We start from the raw sequence: 12,067 nt of genomic DNA, 5'->3' as shown, positions 1-12,067 counted from the left end.
TCACAAGTATGCAAGAGCTTGAAGTATTCAATCATCATGCTGATGCAGGTCAATGGTTGAGAACCTAATCAAAGTCTAGCACAATAACAATCACATGGACAACAACACAGAGAAATAGATGGAACACAAGATCTGATTTGCAATCACATAATTAGCTTCATTACTCAAGGCACGGGGCCAGATTCTTACAAAAACAAAATAAATATGTTTGAAATCATAAACTTGCAAACCTTGTTGATCCAGCTATGATTTAAAATGCACAAGGAAAGTGTACCCCGTACATTCTCTCATGAAGCAAGATAATCCTCCAAATTTGAGGAAATCCAAGTAATCAATGCCTTGGATTCCTCTGTTCCCCAAGAATACCTCAAGTAGGGCACTGAAACAAAAAGATAATCCTCCTTCTGATCCCCAAAACACTCAGCAGCTAGCTCCCAAAAACATTCAAGTCAAAGTAGACAAAATTAGAAAAATTTGATCTCCACCAACCAAGGAATGGTAGATCAAGCCTTCATCAATGGTTCTAATTCAAAAATAAATTGAATGAATGATCCAATAATCGGATAATTACATTGAACGATATATAATCCTCCAAATTTGAGGAAATCCAAGTAATCAATGCCTTGGATTCCTCTGTTCCCCAAGAATACCTCAAGTAGGGCACTGAAACAAAAAGATAATCCTCCTTCTGATCCCCAAAACACTCAGCAGCTAGCTCCCAAAAACATTCAAGTCAAAGTAGACAAAATTAGAAAAATTTGATCTCCACCAACCAAGGAATGGTAGATCAAGCCTTCATCAATTGTTCTAATTCAAAAATAAATTGAATGAATGATCCAATAATCGGATAATTACATTGAACGATATGCACACGTATATATAGAGGTTACAAGACGATGTTCTATAAATAGAACTAGTCGTTAAAATGAAATCAAATAAGCTAAAAAGCTTAAAAAGCTAAATATAGCTTAAAAGGCTAAATAATAAAAAGCTAACTTACAAGCTAAATAAGTCGACTAAAAAGCTAAATAGCTAAATAAGTCGACAACTAAGATGACTGTTAAAAATAGAAGAAGACCATTATAGAAGAAATTAATATTATTTTAACACCCTCCCTAATGGTCATCGTACTCAATACCCTACAAAAGATAATGCAGGTGTTATGATCACAAATGCAAAGACCATCTGCTACTATGGAGACCCTCCTAGGATCTGCAGAATGTAAATGACCAAGAGTACCAAAAGCCATCCAAGCTAATGTAGCCTTCACATGCGAATTAGAGATCTGGCACACACAAATTACTAAAGCCTAAAACCATGATTTTGAGGAAAAAATCAGCAAACCCTTTTGCAAAAGAGTACCAACTCCAAAACTGACTGCAAGATACCACGGTTGCAGATGTTCGCCCTGGCAGGTGCGACCCAAACTGACTGCAACAAAGCTCGATTTTTGAGGAGAAATCGATCAAAACAAGAGAACTTTGCAAAATACAAATCCCATGCGAACTTCGTGTATTACAGATGATTTTTGAGGAAAAAATCGTAAAAACCTGCAAACAATTTTTCAAGAAAAAATCGTGAAAACTCTAGAAATCTGAGGTTACAAATCATCGTTTTTGTAGAAAAAAACAGTAAAACCCCCAAATAATGAAATCCCACGCAAACTATGCAGATTACAGATGAGAATTTTTAAGGAAAAAATTATAAACCCTGCAAACAATTTTTGAGGAAAAAAAAAAGTGAAACCCTGCCATTGATTTTTTGTGGAAAAAATCAGAAAACCGACACAATTTTTCAGGAAAAAACCGTGAAAACCTTGGGACCCGTAAGACAAGGTCTGGCCTAAATCAATCTGATAAAGGTAACGATATTCGGATATCGTGAACATGCATTGTTTCCAGGTGTTGTGGCAGCTATTGAACTTTTGACTGTGTTCCAACAAGATGTTGGTCAAAGATGCCATCACAAAAAATGGAGGTTGAACGAGGTCAACCTAGTGAAAGTATGAGACAGAAGAATCTGATTCAAAAATCAGAATAGAAGCAGTTGCAAAAAAAATCTGAAACCCTAGAGTGGAATTCGAGACATGAATCCCAAAGCGCGAATTTTGAGGTTTGGAAAAAACCCTGAAATTAAAATTTTCTGCAAACTTAAAACCTGAAATTTTTCCTGAAAATAATCAGAAAAAATAATAATTTGCAGAAAATAATAAAATACATCTGATTTTTTTTTACAAAACAGAAAAATATAGACGTTTTTTTTTCAAAAAAAACACAAAAAATAGGGGCAGAAACCCAAGGATCGGATGTACAGCATAAACAATGCCTAGAAGACACCAAAATTCTCGACGTCCATAGAATTAGTAGAAATCGTGGACTGTTTTTAAATTCCAAGGCAAATTTACTGGCACAAAATTTGAGGCACAAAGAATGAGGCACCCAGAAAAATCTGAGACCAACCCAGGAAAGCTCTCGAAAAACACACCAAGAATCTGAAATCAGAATGCAGATCCGACAACTCAAAAAATTGAGGCATAGTAAACGATGCACCCAGAAAAATCTAACGACGACGCAATTAAGGTCTCGAAAAACCCACCAAGAATCTGCAACCAGAATAAAATTTTGACTTGAACTGAAGGGTCAAAACCCTAGTTGAAAATTGCAGAAACCCTAGGAAAATTTTCAACCTACAAAAAACAAAATCTGCCCAAGAAGAGAAAAAGAACCTGCTCTTTAAAAAAAAAACGTTTTAAAAAAATCTCTTCAATAAAAACTTCGAAAAAATTTTATAACAAAAACTTTCAAAATTTTTAATTTCCATGCTCTGATACCATGAAAAATAAATTGAGTGAATGATTCAATAATCAGATAATTACATTGAACAATATACACATGTATATATAGAGGTTTCAAGACGATGTTCTATAAATAGAACTAGTCGATAAAGTGAAATCAAATAAGCTAAAAAGCTTAAAAAGCTAAATATAGCTTAAAAGGCTAAATAATAAAAAGCTAAATAAGTCGACTAAAATGCTAAATAGCTAAATAAGTCGACTAAAACGCTAAATAGCTAAATAAGTTGACAACTAAGATGACTGCTAAAAATAGAAGATGACCATTATAGAAGATATTAATATTATTTTAACACTAATCTCAACCTGGGGAACAAAGCCTTTGGTAAGGAAATGGTGCTCTCTTGTTGCTCAATTGCTTGTCTCCAAACTGTCTAAAAGTGATAAATGTGATTTTCGACCTTGACTATTTAAACAATAATGGCAATCAAAGTTCAAGAGGTTCCATTCTGAAAGATTTCAAACAAAATCTGAACATGGGAGTGCAAGATTGTGAATTACAGGAGTCTTGAAGTGTTGTTGCTAACCTTGACTTCAGAGTAGTTGGAGTATCAATAGGAGAAGGCAAAGCCTTTTCAATAAATGTCATAGTGAAAGGATAAGGTATAGCTAGTCATCTAGAGATCGATTTAAGACTCATGAATGCTATAGTGTTAGATAATGGAGCATGTGTGTGTTGGATAATATTATAAAGATATAAATTCGTAATGAAGGATTAGGTCATTTTACATCATAGAGATGTTTTAGAGGTCTCCAATGGATAATGATTAATCACAGGTGTAAAGATTAATGGGTTTGATAATGCTATAGACCCAATGTCATCTATGCTAAAGTCGATTAATGTCTTTTGAAATGAATTACATAATCGTTCCTTTGACAACTAGAAGACAGCTCCTCCAAATGTTGAAATGGAGAAATATGACATCTCTATATTGGATAGTTTGTGTTGATAAGTCTTTCAAAAAATTTGCAGTAAGTATTAGCTTCTGATTTATAGTATAGGCTAGTTTTAGTTACATGTTTCAAGATTTGTCTTATGTTGTTAATTCATGGTATGACTAAGGAGGCAAGATATTAAATGTTAATGCAAATGTTTTATTTAGTTATAATATATGCTTCCTCTTACCAGTTGTGTGGGGACCCCATTAATAGAAACCCTAAATTATATCTAAAAAATAGTTAAAATAATAACTCATTTTTATAGGTGACTTCAGCCTCTACTTTGTTGCATCTTTGCTCTCCTTTAGCCTCCATTCCTACCACACGTTTGCCTAGAGACCCAAGGGTAGGCACATAACATCACTCACAAGTTGACCCAAGCAACTATTCCTTCAACTTTCATTCCTCAGCCCAATCTTTGGCATCTAATGACACCCCAGTGAGAGTGGGTCATGATTTTCCTGCAAATTCTTTGCATATCTATTTTCGAACAAATTTCTTTAACAAGGTCAGGATCACTTTTGTACCAAAGTGAACAAAAGGAACCTTTGAAGATCTTCGAATTTAGAGATGAAGTGTTGGAAAAGGAACAATACCTTAAGGAACATGCTCTGACTTATAGATTCCATAAATTATGGCCAACCTTGGGAAAGCTTAATGATTAGATTTCAAATATCTTGGAAATCCTTTCTCAAAGAGAAATTCTTCGTTGGCCCTTTTGCCAAAGGCTTTTCCATTATTATTTGTAGATCAGTTATGGATATAGCTAAGGTCACTGAAGATGGTCTCTAGTCTTAGGGGTAAAGCACATCTATGTTCAAAACCATGATTTCCAGAATTCAATCCCCTCAAAGAGGACTTTTCCTATCATTCCAATCTGACTTAGGGAGACTCTTGCCTCCTCGCTATTGGCAATTCCTTAGGTAGACTGATTTTGAACCACAAGGAAGCTCAGCTCCACTGCTACCTTACCTTCACATGAATCCATATGAAAATGTGTGTCTCAGATTTTACACAAATAGATTGTAATAAAGGTTGCTGTTTGGAATCAACCCTTGAATCATTAAGGAATAGCTTTTAGGTGCAATTGATGTTTCACCCATTGGCATTCATTGGATGCCTGCACTCTTCTAAAGTCTTTGTCTGCTGCAAAAACAATCAGATTGTCTAAAGCAGGCTACATGGTGGAAGGACAGAATTGTGGCATCAGCATGTTATCCTGGATTCAGTCTTTGGTTCCCTTGGCTCCTGCATTGCCTTCTTCAATTAAGACCAAGCCTGCTTCAGGGGTCCTTCCAGCAGGCGGATGTTCCTCTCCCTTGAATATTGGGTCAATTTCCACCAAGTTCGTAAGCAGGATTGATTGTTCTCCTTCCTCTTGTAGGGAGCTTAAGTTGGAGGGCTTTCTTCCAGCCTCTGGGATTCATAATGAAGAAGTCCTCCTCTAGAAAGGAGGATGGTCAATTCAAGATGGTTCTTCATTCTCAATCCACGAAAAAGTAATTCTTAATTATCATTCCTCAGCTTGACAGGTACTGTTTAGGTTGTTAAATAGAAAAGCTTCTACAAGGAAAGAGCTGATCAATTTGTAGCTTTCATTTCTTTATTTTAATTTCATGTAAAGGGAGAGAGATCCACTTTCCTCACATAAATATCAGAAAAGAAAAAGCCGATAATAAGTCATAAAACATTCATATCTAAAACTCTTCTTGTAAACTCTCTGTTTTATGTGCTATGCTAAACTTGAGAAATGGGAACACACTTTTTCGAAAAGTTATATAACATTAACTTCAATCTTGCCATAATAAGTCATAAAACTTTAATGATTATGACTCGCCCAACTATTCCTTGTGCATTGATTTGTGTAAGAATGGGGGCATACTTAATTTTTTCCAAGGTTGCATGGGTACTCGTACCGGTGACTCGGACGCGTACCCCGCACCGGAAACTTGGTTGGAAACGTCTCCATAGAGAGGAGACTTCCCGCTAACGTATCCGCCTGTCTCCCACCGTCTCCAAGCCAAACAAAAAAAAAGGAAACGTTAAAATGTTAAAAAACAAACAAACACAGACAACAAAATAATCAAAATGTAGTACAAACTGAAGAAAAACAATGCTCAAAACAAATGCAGGTCACAAGGATTTCTTAAAACGTTGCAACAGCCATTACTAAATTATTATATTATATTTAATGTCATTATATTTAATGTTCAATGTCATTATATTTTCAGAATTTCTACAAATTATTAAATTATATTGAAAAGAAATTGGCATCTCCAATTACCCACGTCTCCTATTTTGAAAAAATAGTCGTACCAGTACCAGCACCAGTCTCCAAAGTCTCCAAGTACCCCCGTACCCGTGCAACCTTGATTTTTTCCATAAAATATTTTAAACTTCTTATCTTTTCTTAAATTTTATCTTCATTTGTCACATTTATAAGTTGGAACCTCATTTACATTTAAAAACTAAAGGCTAAAAGATTATCAAATTATAGAAAAATATTATATTGAAATATAAAGTGTACCCACGATTGCCTTTTTATGTTTTCAGGTTGCCAATAAAATAAAACAAAACAAGGAGAGAACGGAGATGGAAAATTAAAAACAAAAAATCAACTGGATTTTCAAATGATACCATATCTGCTTATGCAATCTGACATATATTTTTTCCAAAGAGACCGCTGAATATACATGTTAAACAATTCCCTCTAAAACATGGGGCATAATCAAAATGAAGTCTATCTTTGAACCAAGATTACCACTTGTATTCATAACAAAACAAAACGATATAAAAAAGCCATAAACAATTTTGAGACTAAAAAAATGTTGCTGAAACTTCAGATGGCAGCATTATTGTAAGATTCTTTCTCTATTTGAAAGCATGTGTTCTATTTATAAACAATTGAAATTGTTGGTATTCTTTAAGTGTTCCACTCCCATACCATACTAGACTAATCTTATAGAGGAATCCCAGGAATAAATCATACAAAGCACCTCCTCAACTTGTCTTAAGCTTCTTTTGTGCAATTTATTTGCTATCAAACTCATTGGCCATTGGCTAGTCTGTGAATCAGCTTCCCAATCATGCTGATAAAGTTTGAAAGAATACGTATTGCAACCCATGATATCAAAGAAAAAAGGAAACTAGAAAACACGTATATAAACAGCACTTGTTATATGCTATAACTATCTTAGATCTATACTTGACTGGTGGGTGTTAAACCTGAAAACGACCATTCTGGAAGAGAAGATCAGAGGAAAGTTGAGAAAACTCTTTTCTCATTTTATACAACCAAATTTCTACTTAACATTCTGATTAATCCTATCTTTAGATTTACAATTCCTGATTATTCCATACACATACACAAATACAACCAAAGCGAAGTTAATACTTACAAGCCCTTTGAACCATTTGTTACTTTCCTGCAAAATAACAGACAAAATAAAACATCAGCAAAACCCATTGTTACTTTACAGTTTACTGTGAAATAGAATAGGAACAAAAACCATTAATATTGATAACGTAAATCATCACCGAAACAATCACAAGTAATTGAAGACACGTACCACTTCCGGTCTCTTTGTAATCTCAATTATTTCACGACCAAGCTTTTTTTCCTTGATTAGCTCCTTTGGATGAGATGTCATCTTTGCCACTTCTTCGGAGGTTTTATTAAAGTTGTCACTCAGCTTGGCCTTCTTGACAACTCTATTTTCAGGTGCTGAAACTTCTTTCTTAGAATCTGTTTTTTTCCTGTTTGCATTTGCTGAACCACCCATTTCATCTGCCTCGTCATCAGAGTGCACTATTGCTCTTGCCCGCTTGAGCGGCTCTTTTTCATCTTTAAATGGCTCATTTTTACTGCTTTTTTTATCATTGGATCTTACTTCCAACCATGGAGATTGTTTTGGACTATCTATTTTACCAATACCCTTTGATGGTATTTCTAATTCAGCTTTTGTCAGTCCCTTAGTTGCAGTCTCCGACTTTTTCCGTTCATCATTTGAATTCTCATTCTTTTCGATTTCCTCTTTTCCAGTCTTGTTCTTTTTTGTTTCTTCCTTTGTAATCTCACCTTTTCTTAGCTCCTCATCAGGAATTCCATTCCCTTTCATTTCTTCCTTTATAGTCTCAATTATCTTAAATTCCTCCTTAGGAGTTTCATTTCCTTTCCCCTCGCCCTTTACTGTCATACTTACTTCCATTTCTTCCTTTTTGATTTCAATATCGTCTAGTTTTTTCTGTGATGCTTTATCCTTCTTTGGTTCCTCCTCCTTTGTACTTGTGTCTACCTTACTCTTAGTTAGTCCCTCTGAAATTCCCAGTTCAGTTCCTTCCTTCCTTGCAAACAGAGATCCATTTGCCATAGATTTATTTGCCTGGTTTTCATTAGCTCCATTTGCTTGTTGATCCAGTGATCGAACAGACTTACTAACCCAAGCCTGTTTGTTAAGAAAGGCCTCAGCTGCAACATGTATTCAAGCTTATGAGTGTACAATAATGCTCAAGAAAACCCCAGCAAAAAGCATTGAGGATAGAATCTTTAGAATTCCAGAAGCATCATTTAAGCATGTAAATCAACTCACCTTCAAGGCCCTCAAAGCTTTCTGAAACTATGCGTTTGCCACAATCAAATGTCCGATTAAAAAAATAATCTGCATTATTCAAGTCTTCTTCTGAAGGTTGTGGATTTCGTGGATCTGTGGATGTGCAAAGTACTTTGCACTTCCCAACAATCACCTCCTATAATTAGGAAACAATCAATGTTCAGCTTATCATCCATAAAGTTATTACATGTGTGACAAGTCAAATAAAGAATGGAACATTATTCATCTGGCTAAAACTATAGATAAGAAGCATTCACATGCTTTGCTGTCCGTGAATAACCCATATAGGTACACAAGACTTGAAAGCACATAAAGTGCCAATTGTAAATCGGGTATAGTATAAAACACCAGCCAGAAATAAGAGATCTAAAGCTAAATCTAGATTTAGATCTCAAGACAAAAAACCTGACAAGAGGGGTGAACATACAAGATAAAACCAAAAGAAACCGATTTATAAAAGGCATGTCATTCTAAGCAATCATGGAAAGAAACATTCCGTGCTAAAAAGAGAGCTCACAATAGAAGCAAAATAAGGGAGGCACTCGAATACAAGGCTATATGTGTCATAGTCTAGAGTAAAAGACAAACCAACATCATCTTCAACTAACGCAAGAGAGGTTATATAAAGTATGATGCACTTACAAGAAATGACGACCTTAGGAGAACGACTGCAATTACGATGCCACAATAAGCATTCTACTACTAAAATATATGCTAGAATCGATATTTGGCGATCCTCCAAACAAAAGAGAAGATATGGGTCAGTGTGGTTGTTCTTATCTCAACTTAATTGCCACCTCAAGCTTGCTTGTGTAATACTTCTTGCATTTAGGCTTTTGTTTCCCCTTCCTTTACACTTAGTTTTGTTGAGGGGAGCAAGACCACCAATAGCATATGAACGCCCACCCCTAGGAGTTCTACTATCACCCTATTAATTGCATATCCAGACTTAGAAGCATGCAATTCTCACTGACAACCTTTACCTACAAAGGGGTTGCCTTGTAAGTTGTAACACCTCATCCAAGGAGAAATGGAAGAAATGGAATTGGAAATGAAGAGGCCAAGATTCCCTTAGAAGGCCATCTCATTTCATTATCCCATTGAAATCCACCGTATAAGCTCCACACCTTCCAAAATTACGTATAACTAAGTCCCAAAGCCCATTATGTTGTTAAAGTGTTTCCTTGATAAATCGATAAACATTTCTTTAAATTAGTATGTTACATTCTAGTCTACTATATATTAAATACCCTTCAAATGATAGACCACCATACCACAAGTCACCTACTACAAAAACTTTGATTTAGTCCTAAACATTAGCATTTAAATTAGTTTTGAAGTAGCAGTTGGTTTGCTTAATTGTCACTCCATTTCAACTTCCATATCATCTGCTTTCTTTGCTTGGTTTGATCATATATACCAAACAAATACGAGGAATTTGGTTGTTGTCTATTCATGGAAATCACCTCAAACTCTTTAGAATCATCATTCAAAATGTTTTGCAAATATAGATCATATTTCCTTGGTTTGTTTGCATTTTTTACTTGTCTATAACCTTGTATTTCAAGTGTCAAACAAAATTTCTCTTCATCAACCTTTCATATTTCAATTTTGTAGAACAAGGTTCAAACACATAAGCTTTTAAGGCATTTTTAATAGTAAGGCCAAAAAGGCAAGAATGTGTACCAAAGAAGCTGATTTGGAATTTTTTATATTACTCTAGTCGTTCAATGTTATCAAGCCCAATCATACAAAACATTGAGGGTAGATATGGTTAATGAGGCAACAAAAAGGCATCACAAAAGTTGTTACCAAACATTGATTGGAGTGGGCAAAGACTAATCATTATTTTATTTGAATAGACAAATAGAAGAAAGCAAACTCTAATCAACTTACTCGCATTCTATGATCTTGGCATGTATCTTTTTAAAATCTATGGATGCATCAAATAGGGTCAAACCCATAGTTGCTTTGTTTGAATTGTTTGGGACGGTGATTGTTGATGTAGGGCCACAAATTTGTTGCCATTGGGAGATTCCTAATGGACAAGTATCCATGATTGTTTTTAGCCTACATAACACATTGCCTTGATCAAACCCTATAGAACATTAGAAAACATGAATGGATTAAGGAGGTATTGCAAAAGCCCTACACTATTATCAAGTTCATCTATAAACACACGAGTGAGTTATGTGTGTTGACAAAATGCTACTTGGGCCTAGCACAATAGTGGAAAAGCATTTTTTTCGACAAGTTTTTGGAATTAAATGCAACAAGTTGTAAAACTTTCTAAGCCTGTAGTATACGTTTTGAGTGTAGTGGAATGGAAAAAATGCCTCATGGGCTATTTGTACAAAGCTATGGATAGGGCCACGAAGGTGATGAGGGGTAGGATGGAAATAATTGGTACATGCACATGCCATTGTGAGACAATCAATAGCAAATGGAATCACCAAATGCATTCAGCTCTCTGTGTCATTAAATACTATCAGAGTCCACCATTGTTTTAGCATAGACAAAAAGACCTTCTAAACATGCACATCTCCAACCAACCATGTAATTTATCTACTTCTAAACATACTTGGAGCGACTTTGGTGACATACACTCCAAGAATCACAACCATCTAACAAAACAAAGAATGAATGACAAAGTTTATTCACCACAACCTCTATGTAAAACTAAAAAAACTCAAGGCAAGAAATTTGAAATACCTACATTGTGACTCTAAAATGTAATTATTATTTTATTTCAGTTGTCAAATCTAATTTCTATATGCTAAAAATCAATTGCAATTGAGGAAGACCAAATAATTGACCTCAATCCTAATTCTAAGTGGGTACAAATGATGAAGTAAACCCTCTTTCAAGTTTGAAGATTTTGATTTACATGATGAGACCAACATTAAAAATGATGTGGTCAAACAAATCAAGGGTGGCTCTAAACCTTCAGCAGCAAGACTTGTAGCCCTTTAGTGTAGTTTTCTTCATTGTAGCAAAAATCATTGGCTACATTAGATTTTTTGAAACTCTTTGCTCCGTATATCAGCTGACTTTGTACAAGATAGATTATAACAAAAAATTTGAAACTATTAGTATGCAGTTATCATTCATGCATTATATGATGCAATGTAATCAATGATATGAACATAAATTAAGAACCTTTATTCCAAAATTCATGGAGTAAATCTCATTTTTTATTTGCTCTCTATTTCTTTATGCAATTAAAATGCCTTTAAAATTAAAAAGGCAAAATTATGTACTCTCTCTTTTTGCTTTTTGAAAATCTGATTTTTTCCCAATTTTTTAAAAAGTTCTTTTGGTTTGCTGATCTATTCCCAGCAATGATGGTTTTGAAAAGTCTGATTTTTTTCCCGATTTCCTGAAAAACTCTTTTGGTTTGTTGATCTATTCCCAAGAATGATTTTTGCTGCTATGGGCTCAAGAAACAACCCAATCTTTGAATAACTTCATTTTGCCTCAAAGAAAATATAAGGCAACTTAATCTGAGGTACAATTCCAAACAAAAATATCTCCCCCTTACCAAAGCAAAACTACCAATTCTATGTTCGCTTATCCTTCTTGAACAAGCTCATTTAATTCTGCAAATCCTAGATACAAGTCTTCACTTTTGCTTTTCCTTTATATTCAGCAACGAGGGATTTGTTTT

General features: G+C 34.8%; 1 protein-coding gene across 14 annotated transcripts in view; it reads right to left on the bottom strand.

The window, feature by feature from the left end:
* The window catches only part of LOC131072807 (protein ANTI-SILENCING 1), a 71,717-nt gene that overhangs the window by 48,015 nt on the left and 11,635 nt on the right, over positions 1-12,067 (bottom strand). For all 14 annotated transcript variants that reach the window (XR_009112765.2, XR_009112766.2, XM_058009072.2 and 11 more), the window contains exons 3-5: positions 8,380-8,536; positions 7,360-8,258; positions 7,189-7,215 (exon numbers count right to left, since the gene is read on the bottom strand). Coding sequence is in view for 12 of the 14 variants with exons in the window: in XM_058009072.2 (XP_057865055.2) it covers positions 7,189-7,215; positions 7,360-8,258; positions 8,380-8,536 (1,083 nt within the window). In the remaining 2 variants the exon portion in view is untranslated. The remainder of the gene's footprint in view (positions 1-7,188; positions 7,216-7,359; positions 8,259-8,379; positions 8,537-12,067) is intronic.

Source organism: Cryptomeria japonica, chromosome 2 (genome assembly GCF_030272615.1).
Source record: "Cryptomeria japonica chromosome 2, Sugi_1.0, whole genome shotgun sequence".
NCBI lineage: Eukaryota > Viridiplantae > Streptophyta > Pinopsida > Cupressales > Cupressaceae > Cryptomeria > Cryptomeria japonica.
Note: the sequence above shows the minus strand (reverse complement) of the source record. Positions and strands in the feature narration are given on the sequence as shown.